This window comes from Lutra lutra, chromosome 1, assembly GCF_902655055.1.
Source record: "Lutra lutra chromosome 1, mLutLut1.2, whole genome shotgun sequence".
In the NCBI taxonomy this organism is placed as follows: domain Eukaryota; kingdom Metazoa; phylum Chordata; class Mammalia; order Carnivora; family Mustelidae; genus Lutra; species Lutra lutra.
This window is the reverse complement of record NC_062278.1, coordinates 18,944,744-18,962,423: the sequence shown is the minus strand read 5'-3', so window position 1 is coordinate 18,962,423 and position 17,680 is coordinate 18,944,744. Positions and strand designations below refer to the sequence as shown.

The 17,680-nt window shown below is 40.2% G+C and overlaps 1 protein-coding gene across 1 annotated transcript in view; it reads left to right on the top strand.

Moving 5' to 3' along the window:
• The first annotated feature begins 540 nt into the window (after positions 1-540).
• Positions 541-17,680, top strand: part of JAM2 (junctional adhesion molecule 2) — a 65,019-nt gene continuing 47,879 nt past the window's right edge. Inside the window, exon 1 of the mRNA XM_047721624.1 lies at positions 541-1,146. Within this exon, the coding sequence (XP_047577580.1) occupies positions 1,080-1,146 (67 nt within the window). The 5' untranslated portion in view covers positions 541-1,079. The remainder of the gene's footprint in view (positions 1,147-17,680) is intronic.

The window sequence follows — 17,680 nt, the reverse complement described above, 5'->3', positions numbered from 1 at the left end:
CCAGACATTTTTGGTCCCTGGGAGAAAATACAAAAATTGTCTGTTTAGCCCTTGGAGTGTGTGCAGTATAAGTGCGGGTCAATTTTAAAGAAGGCAACAGAGCATTCATAATGGGTTTCCCTTTTAAAAGCACAGTAGACCAAAAATAAACCTGACAAAGGGCAGCTGTAGAGTTTTTAACATGTGGAAAACTCCACAGGCAGCAGTTATGTAACTGGAAAGAAACATGATAAATATTTTACACCGTTAGATGAACTTCCAACTCTGACACGTGAAAAGCAAAGAACACAAAACACAGCTCAACTCTCCAAAGAGCAAAAAAGCTTAGACTGAGAAGGGGCCAAGGCTATTGCTAAAATCGGAGCCCTGGCTTCTAGCACGAGTCTTGATTGCTTTTTTTTTCCCCCCCTCTGGCGTCCAAGGAGGAGTCCGCGAGCCCCATCTCCCCCGAGCGCCTCCCCCGCAGCTTCTCCCGTTGGCCAGAATTTTTCCCAAAATCTCCACATCTAGGCTGAAAAACCCAAAAAGTTTTGTGCCACGGAGAAGGAAGACAGGAGTTGGAGCGAGGCACGCAGAGTTGCCCTCCACAGCCGCCGCGCCCCAGCCCCCGCGGCCCGCGCCTCCCGCCCCGGGCTCCTCGCCCCGGGGACAGCTGGCAGCCCCGCGCCGGACCAGACACAAAGCCGATCAATCCCGGTGGCGCGGGGGGCGGGGGGACGCCCGCCAGGCTTCCCTTCCGCTCCTCGCCGCCTCCGGCCCCCTCATTAGGACCCAGCCCACACCTCGTCCGGCGCCCACGGCCCTCCCCCCTCCCACCCCTCACCGCACAAAAGGAACAGCCCAGGCCCCCCCAGCCCGCGACGGGCCAGACCTGCCCCTCGGCGGCCAGCTGAGAAGGCGCCCCCGGCAGGGGGAAACTGACATCCATCAGGGTCCGCCCACCGCTCCCCTCCTCTCCGCGGAGCGAGTCTCTCCTCCTCGCCTGCCCCAGAAGTTCAGGGGCCCCGCGCCCGGCCTCCCGCGCTCCGGCCGCCGGGACCCTCGGCCTCCGAGGAGCAGCCAGCTCGGACCCCGGGAAGATGGCGAGGAGGAGCCGCCACCGCCTCCTGCTGCTGCTGCTGCGCTACCTGGTGGTCGCGCTGGGCTGTAAGTCGCTGGGGTACCTCCGCCCTCCCGCCCACGCGCGCTGGGACCGGCCCCGCAGACCTCCAGCCCCTGGACGCGGCGCTCGCTGACCGGTCTCTGGGGCCCTGGACTGCGGGTGCGCCGCGGGGCGTCGGACTTGGCACCCAGCGAGACCGAGTGGGGGTGCAGGCAGGCGCGGGGCGGCGCGGGGGTCTGAGGTTTATTGCAAATAGCATCTGATTTTGTCCGTTCTGGGTGGAGAAAATTAAGAGTCCACACCTGCAGGTTCTCACCTTCTTCCAAAGTTGGGGTAAGTTTTCAAAGAGGCAGGGACGCGCACAGAATGCAAAACTCACTCCTTGTAAGATGCTGGGATCTCAAGATGGCATCGGAGGGAGGCAGGCGCCCGCCCCACGCGAAGTGCCCGAGAAGGGGATGGTGTTCGAGTTGCCTTGATTTCTGAGGCTTCCGACTGTAGCGATGAAAGGCAGTGTCCTTGTGGGGCTGGGGGATGAGGGGAATTCGCGGCTGCTGAGCCACAATTACTTTTATCCTTTCCACCTGCACATCTATATTCAGTTAGGGACGTCTGGTCTGGGGACTCCAGCCAGCTGCTGTGTCCTCAGGGGACGTCCAACGGAATGGTTGTTAGAAAGAGGCAGAAGCTGAATGAAACGGGTATGGGGGGGACTTCCCAAGGCCCATTTCACGGGGTGGTTCTAAACAGGATTTTCACGGATTCTGGGCTCCTGAGATTTAAAATCCTGGGAATGTATCCTATTATTTTGTTTTCTTCGCGTTAACTTTTTAGGAAAATAGAGGAAATCGAAATAGATCTTAAGCACTTCAGCAATGAAATCCTTTTTCTATTGTTTTTCGTTTTTCTTTCTCTTTTTTCCTTTCTTTTTTTTTTCCCCCAATAGAATGGGTTATTATTGTTGCTATTCAAGTTCTGGTAATATTTAAAATAACCCGCCGGATGAGTGTCTAATACCATAATACAATGACTTTTTCTCACGCTCTTATTGCCAAAGTGAGTATTGCTGAACTCAACGCGATGTGAGCTTTGTTCCTTAGTGGGGGAGGAAGGTGCAAGTTGCCTCAGTGAAGGGACATGTGCTGACCTATATTATAGAAAATCAAACCAAGAAGGCAAGTCTTCACGATAAAACCATTATGCAGTTTTGAAATTGGTATCGTATTGGACGCACAAAGAAAAAATGCAGGAATGGTAAAGGGCAACAGACAGGCTAGAGGAATTGTCACAAAACTGCCAGGAAAGTTATATATATATTTTGTTGATGATCCTAAATTTCAAATTAAAAAAGACTGATTTTACAATTGCCACTAATTAAAAACAGAGAAAATGGTTTTACTCTTCTATTCTTATTCAGTGATCAAAATAGAAACAATACAAACAATAATACAGTTTCAAACAATAAGTTTGAAAGTGTAGCAAAGAAATAACCAAGAGGTAAACACAGGCTTAGATGAATGAGCAGAATAACCTCTTCTTCAGACTTTGGGTAAATCGAACCACTGGCTCTACACCTTTTTTTTTTTTTTTTTAAGGATTTTATTTACTTAATACAGAGAAAGCACAGGCAGGGGGAGTGGGAGAGGGAGAAGCAGGCTCCCCACTGAACAGGGAAATTGATGCGGGCCTCAATCCCAGGACCCTTGGATCATGATATGAACCAAAGGCAGACGCTTAACCATCTTAGCCACCCAGGAGCCTCTAACCATTGGTCCTTCTTTTTTTTTTTTTAAAGATTTTATTTATTTACCTGACAGAGAGAAATCACAAGTAGGCAAAGAGGCAGGCAGAGATAGAGGGGGAAGCAGGCTCCCTGCTGAGCAGAGAGCCCAATGCAGGGCTCCATCCCAGGACCCTGAGATCATGACCTGAGCCAAAGGCAGAGGCTTAACCCACTGAGCCACCCAGGCGCCCCACCACTGGTCCTTCTAACCCTGACTCCTGTGGGGGAATAATTTGGGAGTATGTGTGGATCTTTTCTATGTTGTTCCCAGGATGCTAAAAGGTCTGGCATTGCAAGAATGTTTTCTTTCTTTCTTTCTTTCTTTTTTAAATAAGCTCAGTTATTTTATAACAGTACATTTAAAGAAATAGTGTGAAGATAGTATGGAGAGTTCCATATATACCACATCCAACTTTCCTTTTTAATTATATTTTATATTAGTATGAAACATGTCATAATTAATAAAACCATTTTTGCACATTATTATTAACTAAAGTCCAGACTTTATTCAAATTTCCTTCATTTTTTCCTAATGTCCTTTTTTATTTCAGGATCTCATTCAGAATACTATATTCTATTTAGTAGTTCTGTCTCCTTAGGCTCCTCTTCTCTGTGATAGTTCCTCAGACTCCCTTGGTTTTTATTACCTTGACAAGTTTGAGGAGTACATGTAAAGTATTTTGTAGAATGTCCTGTAATTGGTGTTTTTCTGATGTTTTCTCATGACTTCTATATCAGTATGGGCTTATGAATATTTATTTTATACTTTGGATTATTGTCAAATATGATTTTATTTATTTTAGTACTAAAGTTCTTCCAGCTTTGGCCACTAGGAGTTCTTCTAGTGGTTTCTGTATCCTCTAATACACCCCATTATTATATATATAATGATGGGGTATGTCAGAGGATATATACACACACACACACACACACATGTGTGTGTGTGTGTGTGTGCGTGTGTGCATTTCTGTTTGTTTTGCTTAGCAATTCCTTTCTTTTTGGCAACACAAAGTGCTTCAGGCTGATCTTTTATGTTCTCTGCTCCAGTCCTAGAATCAGCCATTTCTCCAGAGAGTGCTGGTTCCTTTTATTGGAGAATGGTATTAGAAACCAAGATGTGAGTCTACTGCATACCACCCTGAATACACCTGATTTCATCTCATCTCAGAAGATAAGCAGGGTTGGCCCTCGTTAGTACTTGGATGGGAGAAACCAAGATGTAGGCATTGAGTATGATCTTGGATGAGAGAAACCAAGAAACGGGCATTGGGTACACTCATTGCTATCAGAGTGTTGTTGAAAAACAAGAATGTTTTTCAGGGCTAGTCACAAATCCTATTTGTGATTTATCCACTCAGGTTTCATGTCCAGATCCTAAAACTGTATATTAAAAACTTTGTATGTATCAGATACTGTTCTAAGGACTTTTTTGAATAGTCTCTCTTTTTAAGTTCTCAGAAAATGCATGAAACACGGCAAATCTTCAGATTACAGATAATGTCCCCCAAGGCTCAAAGAAAGCTCATTCATGTAGGCTAGAAAGAAATGGAACTGGGATTTGAAGATCTAAGAATTTGTTCCACAGATAATAGGACTTCTCTCCTTTTTCTCTCTGAGCAGTTAACTCCTTTCACTGTCTTCATTCAAAAAAAAAAAAAAAGACCTCGTGGATTTTTATTCTTTAATTACATACTTATCTTCTTAATATCAATCCCCAATATAACTGTACCACCCTTTTGTCCCAATCCTATTATATTTAATATCATGCTTATTCCATTCTTTTACTTCCATTTGTCCGTATTCTTATTTCTTTCTTAGTCGTCTGGAAGACTTCGGTTGTTGCTGTTGCTACTGTTAATTGGACTACTTGTTCAGTGTACCTGTTGATATATGGACATTTACGTGTGTGTTTATGAAACTGTATTTTTCTTTACCATGAAAGTGGGAGCTCCATGAGGGAAGGAGTTTTTTCATGTTTGCTCACCACTCTATGCACAATGCTAAGCAAAGCTCCTGGTTAGTAGGAGGTGTAAATAGACATCTGTTGATCAGATAGGAAGGGCATGAGTGGAGGACGTGGAGAAATGGATGGATGGAATTAATGATTGCAATATAAATCATGAAGCTGTAACTAATCCTAGGTAGGTGAGGTGTCTGATTTCTCTGAGGTGACATTTAAGCAAAGCATTACATCAAACAAAGTTGAATGTAACTGGGAGCCGTGTACTGGTAACAGTTAGTTGGTCCTCAATTCTGGACTGGAACCCAAGCCAGGCTTACTTGGCTTGAGTCAGTAATCTCTCATTAGCTGATAAGGACTGTGGAGCAGGGAGAGGTCTGGATTGTCTGCAAAATCCCAAAGTTCTGCCCTGGTGGCGGAACTGACCCAAAAGAGCACTCCAGGGAACCAGTGCCAGGAAAAGTCTGCCCTCTGTAAACATTGTTAAGAACAAAACATCATCATCAATCTGCAGAGGAAGACCGGTTCCATCCTGGCATGGTCTTAATTATCTGATGAACATATAGGTCAGATTGGGCTTGCTGGTACACCTGATAACGGTCTTAAAACTGAGACAGAGATGACATTCAAAAGGAAGAAGTCTAAACCCCCCCCCCCAAAACAAAACAAAATAAAACCCAAAGGAAGACGTCTAAAACAAAAAGTCAGCATAAAGAGAATAGTTAATTCCCTAAGGCTGATGAAACTCATTTTCCTTCCGCCAGAGCAGTTTAATGAGAGGAGCGCATGTGCATTTACACGTTTTCTCTACCCATGGTTTCTATCACATTGGTTTCCTCCGGTAGGCCTTGTTGGTAGAGAAGATGTTTTGAACTAGGGAAGCTAGAGCTGCTGTATTTGTTGAAGTGGGACCAGAAGAAATCTGTACAGGCCATTTTTTTAAAATGACCTTCTCATGCCATGGCACCGCTGAGTCAGTACTCCAGTATACCTGGATTGCCAGATTGATGCCTTGAGGAAGATAAAGGTCAGTATAGAAAAGGGGGAATCAGAATCTAGGTCAAGGGCTTGCTTTGGCAAAAGCAGAGAAAGAAAACTTAAAACTGGGTACTGTTTTCTTGGGAGGTGTTACTATTAACATGACCAGAACTCAGAAAAACACCCAACTATATTATTTTTCTATTGAGAAACAATCACCATAAATTTAATATAACACAGATTTATTATCTTAAAGTTCTAGAGGCTAGAAATCTGAAATAGGTCTCACTGGGCTAAAATCAAAGTATGGGAAGGGCAGCTATCTTCTGGAGAGTTGAATGGAGAATCAGCTTCCAAAGGCCACTGACTGGTGGCCCCATTCCTCCAGCTTTGAAGCCAGCAATGCTAGGCTTCCATAAATCTGTTTTCTCTCATATACCTCCCTCTTCCACTTAAAAGGACCCTTACACTTACATTGGACCCATTGGACCCACCTAGGTAATCCAGATTAATCTATCCATCCCAAAGTTAGCTGGTTAGCAACTTTAATTCTACCTACAACCTTCATTCCCATTTACCATGTAAGGTACCATGTTTTAGGCTCCTGGAATTAGGATGTGGACATCTCTGGGAAACCATGACACCAACCAAAATTAGGATGTACACAGTAACAGTGTAATCAGCATTGTAGCCAAGAATATTCTAGATTGCATGGAGCAACCATAAATTTTACCTTTAAATTATAATTTATAGTGATGTAGAACTGTAGTTTTTGAGATCTATTTCAAATCATGTAGTGTAGCAGTAAAGAACATGTACTCTGATGCTGAATTCTGTGTTAATTTACTAGCTAACTGTATGATCTGGTACAAGCTATTTGATTTCTCTGTGTGTCGGTTTACCAATCTGTAATGGTGATAATCCCAATAATAGACTTACTTCATAGAGGTGTAGGGTGAATTAAGTATGTACACATTTATAGCGTACATAGCACTTAGAAAACTGGTCTTGTTATTATTGATAATATTTGGGGTCAGTGGAGCTAAACATTCATATTATCATTTATAATGGATTTCCTACATTTCTGAGAGTCCTATCCAAACACAAATAATAGTCTGTTTCATAAGTATTATACTAATATAAACAGTTTGTTTTATTCACTTTTATTATTTAAAGAATTTATTTTAAAATGTGTTTTTTAAAGTTTTATTACAAAATACACAGCTATATCTGTATTATTACAGAATACTCACATGTATATAGAGACACCTGTCTATCTATCTACATGAAAAGAATATGCCAGGCAACTGAAGGAGAGCGCAGACCACCCCAGATACAGAGGAACAGTGCTGTAGAGAGGTACTTGATCAAAAGCAATTAGGAAGCAGAAGTTCCCTATAGCCAGAGCATGGAGGACAGGGGAAGACAAAAGACAGCAGCCAGGTGGTAAGAGGGCCTTGTGGGACATATTTAGGATTTTGGATTTAGGATTTCTCCTAAAGACTAGGAGAAGCCATTGAAGGCTTTTAAACACTGAGTATCAGTTAGATTTGCCTTTCAATGAGAACACAGTGGATGGAGTGTGGAGAATGGGCAGGATGGGTGGGTGGGACGTGGAAGTGGGGAGCCCCGTTAGACGTTATTGGAGTGGTCCAGGCTATTACTTTCTAAGTATTTCTTTTATATGGCTTATTGAAAACATGTACATGTACATATATAATTAGACATTTACATTCACCCACAGAAAGTTGTTTTAAATCTGAAATATAGTTAATTAAATTTTATCAGGATTTGAGGAAAACATCTCTTTGGTTTTTAAGGAATTTAAATGGTGTATGCTACACATTTTTCCAACTCTCTCTTCAGCTCTCAACATCTAAACATGAAACTAGCTTTGGGGGCTACTAGTTATTGTCTTTCAATATTATTCTCTAACACCCTCCCGCCCCAGGTATTGTCTTCCTTTAGCTTTGTTTTACCTTATTCCCAATTTACCATCCTTAGGAGGGTGATTGGAGTAGATTTGTTGGGGAGAAGGGTGGCCTTCTGTGTTAACTAAGCATATGAGGGTACGCCTGTATGAGAGAGATGGAGACACAGAGAGAGATAGATAGAGGGGTAGAGGTGGAGAGAGGGGGAGAAGAGAGAGAGCAGGGGAGCGAAAGAGAGAATGTGTGTGCTCAAATGAATGCCTGCTAACAGAACCCGTAGGATCCTACTCTTGGAATCCTCAGGCTGGTGAAGGGTTTGGAAATGTTTACAGTTTAAATTGTTCCCACATTTTATGAACAGAAAAGCAAAGAACTACTGGACCAGTCCTATGAAGGCGTTTCAAGAGCTATACTCTTAGCTCTCCACTGTCTTGGCTCAAACAGTCCTGAGCAAGAATTCTTGTGATCTTCTTCATCTTCTTCTTCTTCTTCTTTTTTTTTTTAATTTAGAGGGAGAGAGAGAATCCCCAACCCCAAGCAGACTCCCCACTGAGCACAGAGCCCAAAGCAGGGCTTGATCCTAGGGCCCAGAGATCATGAGCTGAGCCAAAATCAAGAGTAGATACTTAACCATCTGAGCCACCCTGGTGCCCCAAGAATGCTTATGATTTTAACAGATGGAAGTTTTAGTTCTTCACTGAAGAATTTTGCCTTTCTCTCTCTTTGTATGTCATTGGCATTTTTTATTTGTTTTGCTAGATTTTCTGTTTTGTTTTAGTTTTCAAAATTTTTCACAGGGACAGTTTGGGACTGAGTTGTTTTTATTCTGGTAAGGAGTAAAAAAGCCCAATTCGATCTTTCTCCTTCATTCTAGGTGTTTCTAGATCACTCACTCTCCTTTTGTCAAAGCAGTCACCTGCTGTTTTTAGTTTTAGCTTTGCTCACACTGTAAAAACTTGCTAAATACTTTATGGGCATAATTCAAGACAAAGAATAGATCATTGCTGAATGCATTTACTTACACATTTTACTTAAAAAAAGGTATGTATATGGTAAACTCAAACAGTACAGAAATGAAAAATAACTCTCCTTTCTAGCTCCCCTGACTTCTATTCCGCTCCTTACAGATAGCCTACTCTTAAACTTTTTGAATATAGTTCCAGAAAAATTAGGGGGAAAATACAGTTCCAGTATATATGAGCATACTTGTATAGCTTCTTTAAAAATAAAAATCAGGGGCGCCTGGGTGGCTCAGTTGTTAAGTGTCTGCCTTCAGCTCAGGTATTGATCCCAGGGTTCTGGGATCCAGCCCCACATCGGGCTCCCTGCTCTGCGGGGAACCTGCTTCTCCCTCTCACACTCCCCCTGCTTGTGTTCCCTCTCTTGCTGTGTGTCTCTTTTCCAAATAAATAAATAAAATCTTAAAAAAAATAAAATAATAAAAATAAAAATTTACTACGCTTATTGTTTTCACCTTCCAACAAATCAAATCATATTATATATGATATTCTATGCCTTTCTGCAAAACTTTATTTTTTAGTTTTTTAAAGATTTATTTTAGAGGGAGGTAGAGTGTACATGTGAGGGGAGGAGCAGAAGGAGAGAACCCCAAGCCGACTCACAGACTCCCTGCTGAGCACAGAGGGTTGGTGGGTTGGGGTTTGTTTGATCCCACAACTCATGAGATCTTGACCTCAGCTAAATCAAGAGTTGGAAGCTTAACACACTGAGCCACTCAGGCTCCCCATGCAAAAATTTATTTATTTATTTATTTTAAAAGATTTTATTTATTTTATTTGACAGACAAAGATCACAAGTAGGCAGAGAGGCAGGCAGAGAGAGAGGAGGAAGCCGAGCAGAGAGCCCGATGAAGGGCTCGATCCCAGGACCCTGGGATCATGACCTGAGCCGAAGGCAGAGGCCTTAACCCACTGAGCCACCCAGGCACCCCCAAAAATTTATTTTTACTAGTAATTAAGCCACAACCCAAAGCTATCTCACAAATAGGACCATGATAACACCTTGCAGAGGCCTTTAAAATCCTTAAACTGAAGTGCAGCAGGGGTTACCGTCTAATTAAAACCAACAAAAGTAAGTAGTGAAACAAAATGAATATAACAAAATAGAGGGGAAATAAACTCCCAAACCTTTTCTAGAAAGGGAAAAATTCCAACTCCGATGCTATGAAAAAGTCCGGAGTAGAGGATAAGGGCCAATGCCCAGAGAAGACCAACACCAACACCAACACCAGCTAAGACTTACAGACAAGTGCAAACTGTTACTATTTTTAAAGGAGACCAAAGAAGTAATGACCTCAGATAAAAAGGGAACATGTTGAACTACTGGGAAAGTGCTAAATTTGAAAACAGAGGATTGTGCTAATGTCTTTAAAATTGCTCTAGAGGCACTTTAAAATAGGAATGGATTCTGATCAGAAGTTGAACGCCCACCATAGAATAAACAGTAACCCAAGGGTCTATTTGTTTAGTAATCTAAACACAGCAGTAGGCTAGGTCATTAAAAAATAGGATAAAAATTCCACATAAGGTGATTAGAGCTGTGGATCATTGGACTTTGGCCCCATACAGTGCTTTTGTTCCCAGAACAAGTCAGGTGCTTTGTGTCCTGCCTGTGTGGGTGTGTGTAAAGGAGTGAACAACTCTGCCATTTTAGATACAATGTTTCTCCTTCCCAGCCATCTTCTCTTCTCTTGTGTTGTTATTGTCCCAGTTTTCTCCCTGTGGCAAAGGCAATTACTCCCTGAAGGTCTAAACCCCATCTTTCTCTTGAATCCTCTCCAGCTCATCCATTCCTCAAAGCTGAAGTCTACCCATATATATTATACTCCTGGTGTTCTTGGTATGTTCCTGGTTCTCTTTTGTACTTACTGGGCTATACTGTCACCGTGTTTTTTTGTTCATCCGTATGCTTTTGTCATCATGCTTACGTGTGTTTCTCTCTGGATTGTGAATTTGTCAAGGACAGAGAAAATACATCTTTGTGTCTCTAGCACCTAGAATCCTGCCTGGCACATGACGATTCTCTAATACTTAATTGAATAGAGGTAAGTAACCTGGAGTTTAATGTTTATTTGCTTCTTAGCTTCATAAAATGACATTTTAATACTAAGGATCGAAGGACATGTATAGGGTGAATATTCTGTAATGAATGCATAATTTGACTGCTCTTAGAACTTCCTCCTTCCTCATGAACTATAGTGTCCCTAGAGTTTAGACTGACAAGGTAATATAGAGACTGGTCTGCCCTATAGAATTTTAAGAAGTTTTGCTGATTGCTTGATGCCTTCTTGTATTGTAAACAAAACAAAACAAAACACACACAAAAAAACTAATGTAACCTCCTCTTGAATTAGTAAGCACTGATTAAAGGTTCAGATGAATCAAACAATACCTCTTCGCAAGCTGCCTGAGATAAACTACAGCACAGAATGGTAGAGTTGTGCAAGTACTGCCTGGAGCAGGGGATTCCAGACTTGGCCCTTATAGTCCAATCTCTTTGCCACTCAATTGGTACCATAGCAATCCATGCCTCACAGTAGGTAAAAGTTTGCTAAAAGAGAAGGGAGGGCCTGATAAACTGATCTTTATTTCCAAACCAAAGATAGTTTTCTTAGACATTCTTGTCCAGTAATCATATCTTCTTGTAGGATCTTGACACCTGCTCATTAGCAGTGAAAAACTTTCTTCTGGATCAGGTGACTCATCAGCTAGGTCCAAGGGTATTCTTCCATTGCAAATGCCAACATTAGAGGCATCCTAAGATTTTCAGCCCTACTGTGCCACTCTCCCAGAAAATCTGAATGAAGATGCTGAAATGTTCAAAAAACACCTGCCTGGAGCGCTAGTTCTTCAGACTTTTTTTATTCCATGTCCTACTTCTCTTAAAAAGAGCATATGTCCCAACATACGTTTTTGGTATTGAAAGATATGCATGTATTTCTGCATCAATATATTATGTTAATTATAAGATATATATAAAATAAGTATCAGACAAATGAGGTAATGAAAAATAAATCAGCAGTAGTGCCCTTGGGTGGAAATGAGGTGATGGTTGCCCTGGATTATAGGACTTGATAAAACCTCTATCTTTAAAATACTGTGAGACTGGTATAGGAATAGAATGACAGACCAATGGAACAGAATATAAAGTCCAGGAATTGGCCCTAATTCATTTGGAAATTTAGTATAGATGTGAGATGTGACTTTCCATTTATCTCTGTATAAAATAGGAGCATCTTAAACCATATAGAATGATTAATAGATATGGTTACAATTGGGTAGCTATTTGAGGGAAAATGATAGGATCCTGACAGTGTACATGAGGATAAACTCCCAATGAATCAAAGATCTAAATGTCAATAAGTAATAAATTCACCCTCCCAAAATAACAAAAGCATGGATGCATTCTTTTAAAAACTATATATGAAGGACACCTGGGTGGTTAAGCGTCTGCCTTTGGCTCAGGTCATGATCCCAGGGTCCTGGGATCAAGTCCCACATCAGTCTCCCTGCATGGCAGGGAGTCTGCTTCTTCCTCTCCCTCTGCTGCTACCCCTGCTTGTGCTCTTCTCCTTCACTCTCTCTCTCTCAAATCAATAAATAATAAAATCCTTAACAAATTAAAAATTTAAAAATTTAAACTATATATCAAAAGAGCATCTGCTCAAAAAAAAAAAATACCATACAAAAATCAAAAGACAAATGACTAATTGGGAAGAAGACATCTGCACTACAAATCTCAACCAGAAGGTTCTCAGTCTCATAAGTCTCAGCCAAAGAGTATTGTCACTGACATGCAACAAGACCTGAAAAAATGGAAAGAAAATAAAAATATAAAGAACAAAATAGAAAAATGGCTCACATACAACACAAACCCGAGTTCCCAGAGAAAAATTTTAATAGTTCTTTTGGATATGACACTGCGCTCAACATCACTTAAATGCAAATTAAACTGTCACAAAGATAATATCTCTTCCCTGCCAGATTAGCAAAAACACATAACTCATCTGCATCTTCTGTTATTGAAGCTGTGAGCAAACAGACACTCTGACTGCTGAGGGGTTGTTTAGTGATCTGCTATGGAGAAGAATTCAGCAATATGTAAGAACATTGCATGTCTACTCTGACTCATCAACTTCACCATCGGGAGCCTATTCCAAAGCTGTATTTGCAAAACATAGGACATGATTGATGCATGGCATTATTTACTTCAAAATTATTTATTATAAAGAAGTTTGAAAACAATCAAACGCCCATCAAGAAGAGATTGGCTGAACAAAGAACAGAGTGGCATGCCATGTAGCCATAAAAGAGATCAAGGGTGATCTCCGTGTGTTAGTATAGCAAGGGAAAAAAGCCAGGTGCAGAACAGTATAATGTAGCATGCTATATTTTGTGTAAGGAAGAAATACTGGAAGGTTAAATGAAAGCCACTCACAATGGGTAGAAAGGGGCAGAAATGGAACTTGTTTCTCTTAATAACTTATTATATAGATTTGGTTGTGAAAACTTAAATGTTCTGTTTCAAAGAAAAATTCACTAACATGGCCATCTTAAAAATTGAAAACAGGGGCACCTGGGTGGCTCAGTGGGTTGGGGCCTCTGCCTATGGCTCAGGTCATGGTCCCAGGATCCTGGGATCGAGCCCCGCATCGGGCTCTCTGCTCAGCGGGGAGCCTGCTTCCTCCTCTCTCTCTGCCTGCCTCTCTGCCTACTTGTGATCTCTGTCAAATAAATAAAATCTTTTTTTAAAAAATTGAAAACGAACAGAAATGAACCTACTGTGTACCAAACCAATGATGTAACTATGCAGAGGAAAGAATTTTTCCAGTCTGAGTTTAGAATATAATATGCCACTGAGTAGTAGAATTCATTTTAAGGATAAATAAAGCTGCAAAAATAAATAAATAAATAAATAAATAAATAAATACAGCTGCAAATACATTTTCAATGAAAATAATTGACAACAGTGGTGTTATGTTGAAATTATACTACAGGATAATGCAAATCAATAATTATAATAGTATAGATATCAAGATTTTCAGTGAAGGAAAAAAAGAGCTACAAGTATTATGTTTTTAACACCGTAAAAGTCCTATTATGTATATTTGAATTGAAAATGTCAGCATGAACTCCTAATGCTTTCTTGTTCCTAAACTGCCGTGTTTCCTATCTCTGTCCACTAAAAAAGCCTAGATGAAATCACAACCTGTATCAGTTCATTTTAATCAAGTGACAAATAACCTAAGAAATCCCAGTAGTTTGCCACCATACACAGAACTTTGGCCTACTTACCCTTTTGGGGCCCCATGTCAGCTGCAGAATCTGGGCTCTGCATGTCTCATTCTCATTCCAGGCCCCAGGCTGAAGGAGCCGAGCCGACCCTGTTTGGGACAGACAGTCCTTATGGCCACGGGAAAAGCAAAAGACAGACTAAACTATGTGTTTGTTCTTAAAGCTTCCACTTACCAGAACGTATGTTTGTTGGTGAAAGCAATCCCATGGTCAAAACTGCAAGTGGGCTGGGGAAGTGCATCCTACCAGCCAGGACGCCCTGGATATCACGTGATAATAAGTGGGAAGGGAAATAGAGTAGTTGGGAATAGGAATAAAATCTATCCTACAACACTATAAAAGTCAGCATATACATTGTGATCTCTAAATACCATTCCTAGCAGTGACCGGGGAACCTTTGGGGGAACATCTGATTCCATATTTAGGGTTGGACATATATAACCCCGGAAACATTTATTTTGCTGTGCCAGAAAGCAAGAAAACTCTCAAAGTTAATGGGGTCGTGTCTAAAGGACACAGGATGCGACATGAAAAGACTCACTGTGGCCAAATTAGAGGCAATTTGAGAACCAAAAGTAAAAAAAAAAAAAAAAAAGGCAATTGATTTAAAGATGCCAAACATATTTTTAAGTGTATTCATGACAGACATTAAAAAGAGAGTTGATAAGATTTTAAAAAATCATTACACTTTGGTCATCATTAGAGCCAACTACAGGATAATGCAAATTAATAATTATAATAGTATAGATATCAAGATTTTCAGTGAAGGAAAAAAAGAGATACAAGTATTATGTTTTTAAAACAGTAAAAAACCTACCCTGATTTTTAACAATTAAAATAAAGAAGTAAGCCTTCATCTTCTTTCCTTTACTGTTTGTCTATATAACATATAGCCTTAATGGATAGGGAAAATTCTTCTTTATGGAAGTCAAGCTAGTAAATGTGCAAAGATAATAGGGAAAACAAAAGAATCTAATCATCATCATCTTGCAACATGTCATTGGTTCAGGATATGATTATTCAAAATTAGGCAAAATGTGATAGGGACCTTTAAAATGGAAGGAGCAGTCTGTTATCACCTAAAACCACGGATTAATCTTAGTATCCTTAAAAGTAGGACAATCATTGTGTGATACAGCAGGAAGCACATGGCATTCCCTACGTAGTGTTTGTGCTCATCCCTCAAGAAAATAATAATAGTAATTGACCTTTATTTGAATCAAGCCACTAGCAAGCTACCTTCTCTTTACAGGAGAGTAGATGCACAGATTAAAGACACAGACAAACTTAGAAAGTGGGCTCTTCTACAGAATAAATAGCTAGATTTCCATAATAAGTCAATGGATGGGAGAATAGGTCAGGTTAGCTCTCGATTAAAAACAAAACAAAACAAAAAATCCTAAGAAGCAAGTGTAATGCTAAAATGCGGATCCCGGTTCAAAAAAGATGTTACACGAATTTGACTAAGGCAGGGCATTAGATTATACTAAGAAATGAATTATAATTTGTTATTTTAATGTCATTATAGCCATATGTCTTTAATTTGCATTGATACCTCCTAAAATAATAAAGAAAATGATTGATCTATATGATTGGCTTTAAAATTTCTCAACAACAAAAAGGATAGATGAAGTAAACATGGCTGTCGTTATAACTGTCGAATTCAAATAACGAGTATATGGAGTCTATTGTTCTTTTCTCTCTGCTTTGGTGTGTATTTGAAAATTTGTCATAGGAGCACCTGGCGTGCTCAGTCACTACAGTATACATTTCTTGATCTCGGTGTTGTGAGTTCAAGCCCCATGTTGGGTGTAGAGATTACATAAATAAATAAATCTCTAAAAAAAAAAAAGAAAAGGAAAATTTGTCATGATAAAAAAAACTAAACCTATAAAAAAACAATGTGATAAATATATAAAAATTCCAGTATTTCTTTTCTTTGCCCCTCTGTGTTTTATTGGGCAAGCCGCCTAAGAGTCTCTTGGTTAAAGAGAAAAAATAGACCAAAGTGAGTCTACTTGAAATATCCGCTCTCCTAAATTCTACACCTTACTTAACCAATATAAGAAACCTGAATTCTGTTGGAATGGCCCCTTTTTTAATCTAGCTAGTCTGTGTCACACTAACAGAAAAATAAAATGCCTGACAACAAGCCAAACACCCTGTTATTAACCAAACTCCAAGATCCTGGATTATACAGCAAAGTCTGTTAGTAAATCTGCATGTAACAGTCACGTTTTTCTTCGTAATGTAGTGTGGGCCTTTCAGTTCATTTCCTTTGAAAGGGACTTAAATATTTTATTCCCTAAAATCTAGAAGTACCCATTAGATAAGTGCATGGCAAAGTCATAGACTGATGACAAGGAAAGGTGAACATAAGGAAGAGAATTGATTAAATTCCTAAAAATGTCAAGTTTTTCTCTTACATTTATTAAATGGAGGCCAGTCTGATCAAACCTCTTTCGTCTACCCTCTGGCTCTTCCAAATAACAGAAGAGACCACTGCGCTTTTTTTTTTTTTTTTTTTTTTTTTTTTTAGGGTAAGGGCATCTCCAGTGTTTAACATAGCAACTCAAGCACATTTCAGAATTGCTCACACTTCCTAAAATATTCATTTAATGCTCAAATCCATGTCATTAAAACTTAATATCAAGTTCCAAATGAGTTCTTTATATGGTTTAATTTTCCATAGTTCCTTTAACCTTGAAGACCCCAAAGTTCTGAGGATTCTCTGGAGAAGACTCTGGTTGTGGGAGAAGAATAAAAAAATTAGGGTCATTTAGAAGTCGCCCAGAGCTGTGCCAGCAGCTTATTATGCACACTCTCATTGTAGCCCTTCATGTCAGAAGCGATTTCTATGCGGGATAACCCGTTCCCCAAATACACCATGAAATCATGAGCAAGAGAATGTAGGCATTAATAGAAGCTGGAGTTCACTTCACCTCCCATCCCATTACCTCTTAGAGTGGAAACCAGACTGCATCATATTCCCCACATAGAATTTATATTAGAGTCCTGAACAAGCAAGCCATGTCCCTCTTGCTTGCATCATTCCACACATTCAACTATTTGTCTTTGTGGGTGAGATACCAAAATCTGCTGAGTGATGATGAGATCATTTGAGACAAGCCTTTTTCATTACATGGGCTGGAACACTTGAGGAAATTGATTTCTTATTATTAGAAAAATAAAAAGACACGTAATTTTGGAAATCAGTTATAGAAATAACTCTTTTTTTTTTTAAAGATTTTATTTATTTGACAGAGAGAAATCACAAGTAGGCAGAGAGGCAGGCAGAGAGAGAGAGAGAGGAGGAAGCCGGTTCCCCGCCAAACAGAGAGCCTGATGTGGGACTCGATCCCAAAACCCTGAGATCATGACCTGAGCCAAAGGCAGAGGCTTAATCCACTGGGCCACCCAAGTACCCTAGAAATACCTCTTTTGAAGAGCAAAGTTATCTCACCAATGAGTGTGTTGAATATATATATGTGTACATATTCCAACCCTCAGAGGATGATGGATTCTCATCTTTTACCTGAAAGAGTATCAGTTACATTTTCTTTTTTTTTTTTAAGATTTTATTTACTATTTATTTTATAGAGATCACAAGTA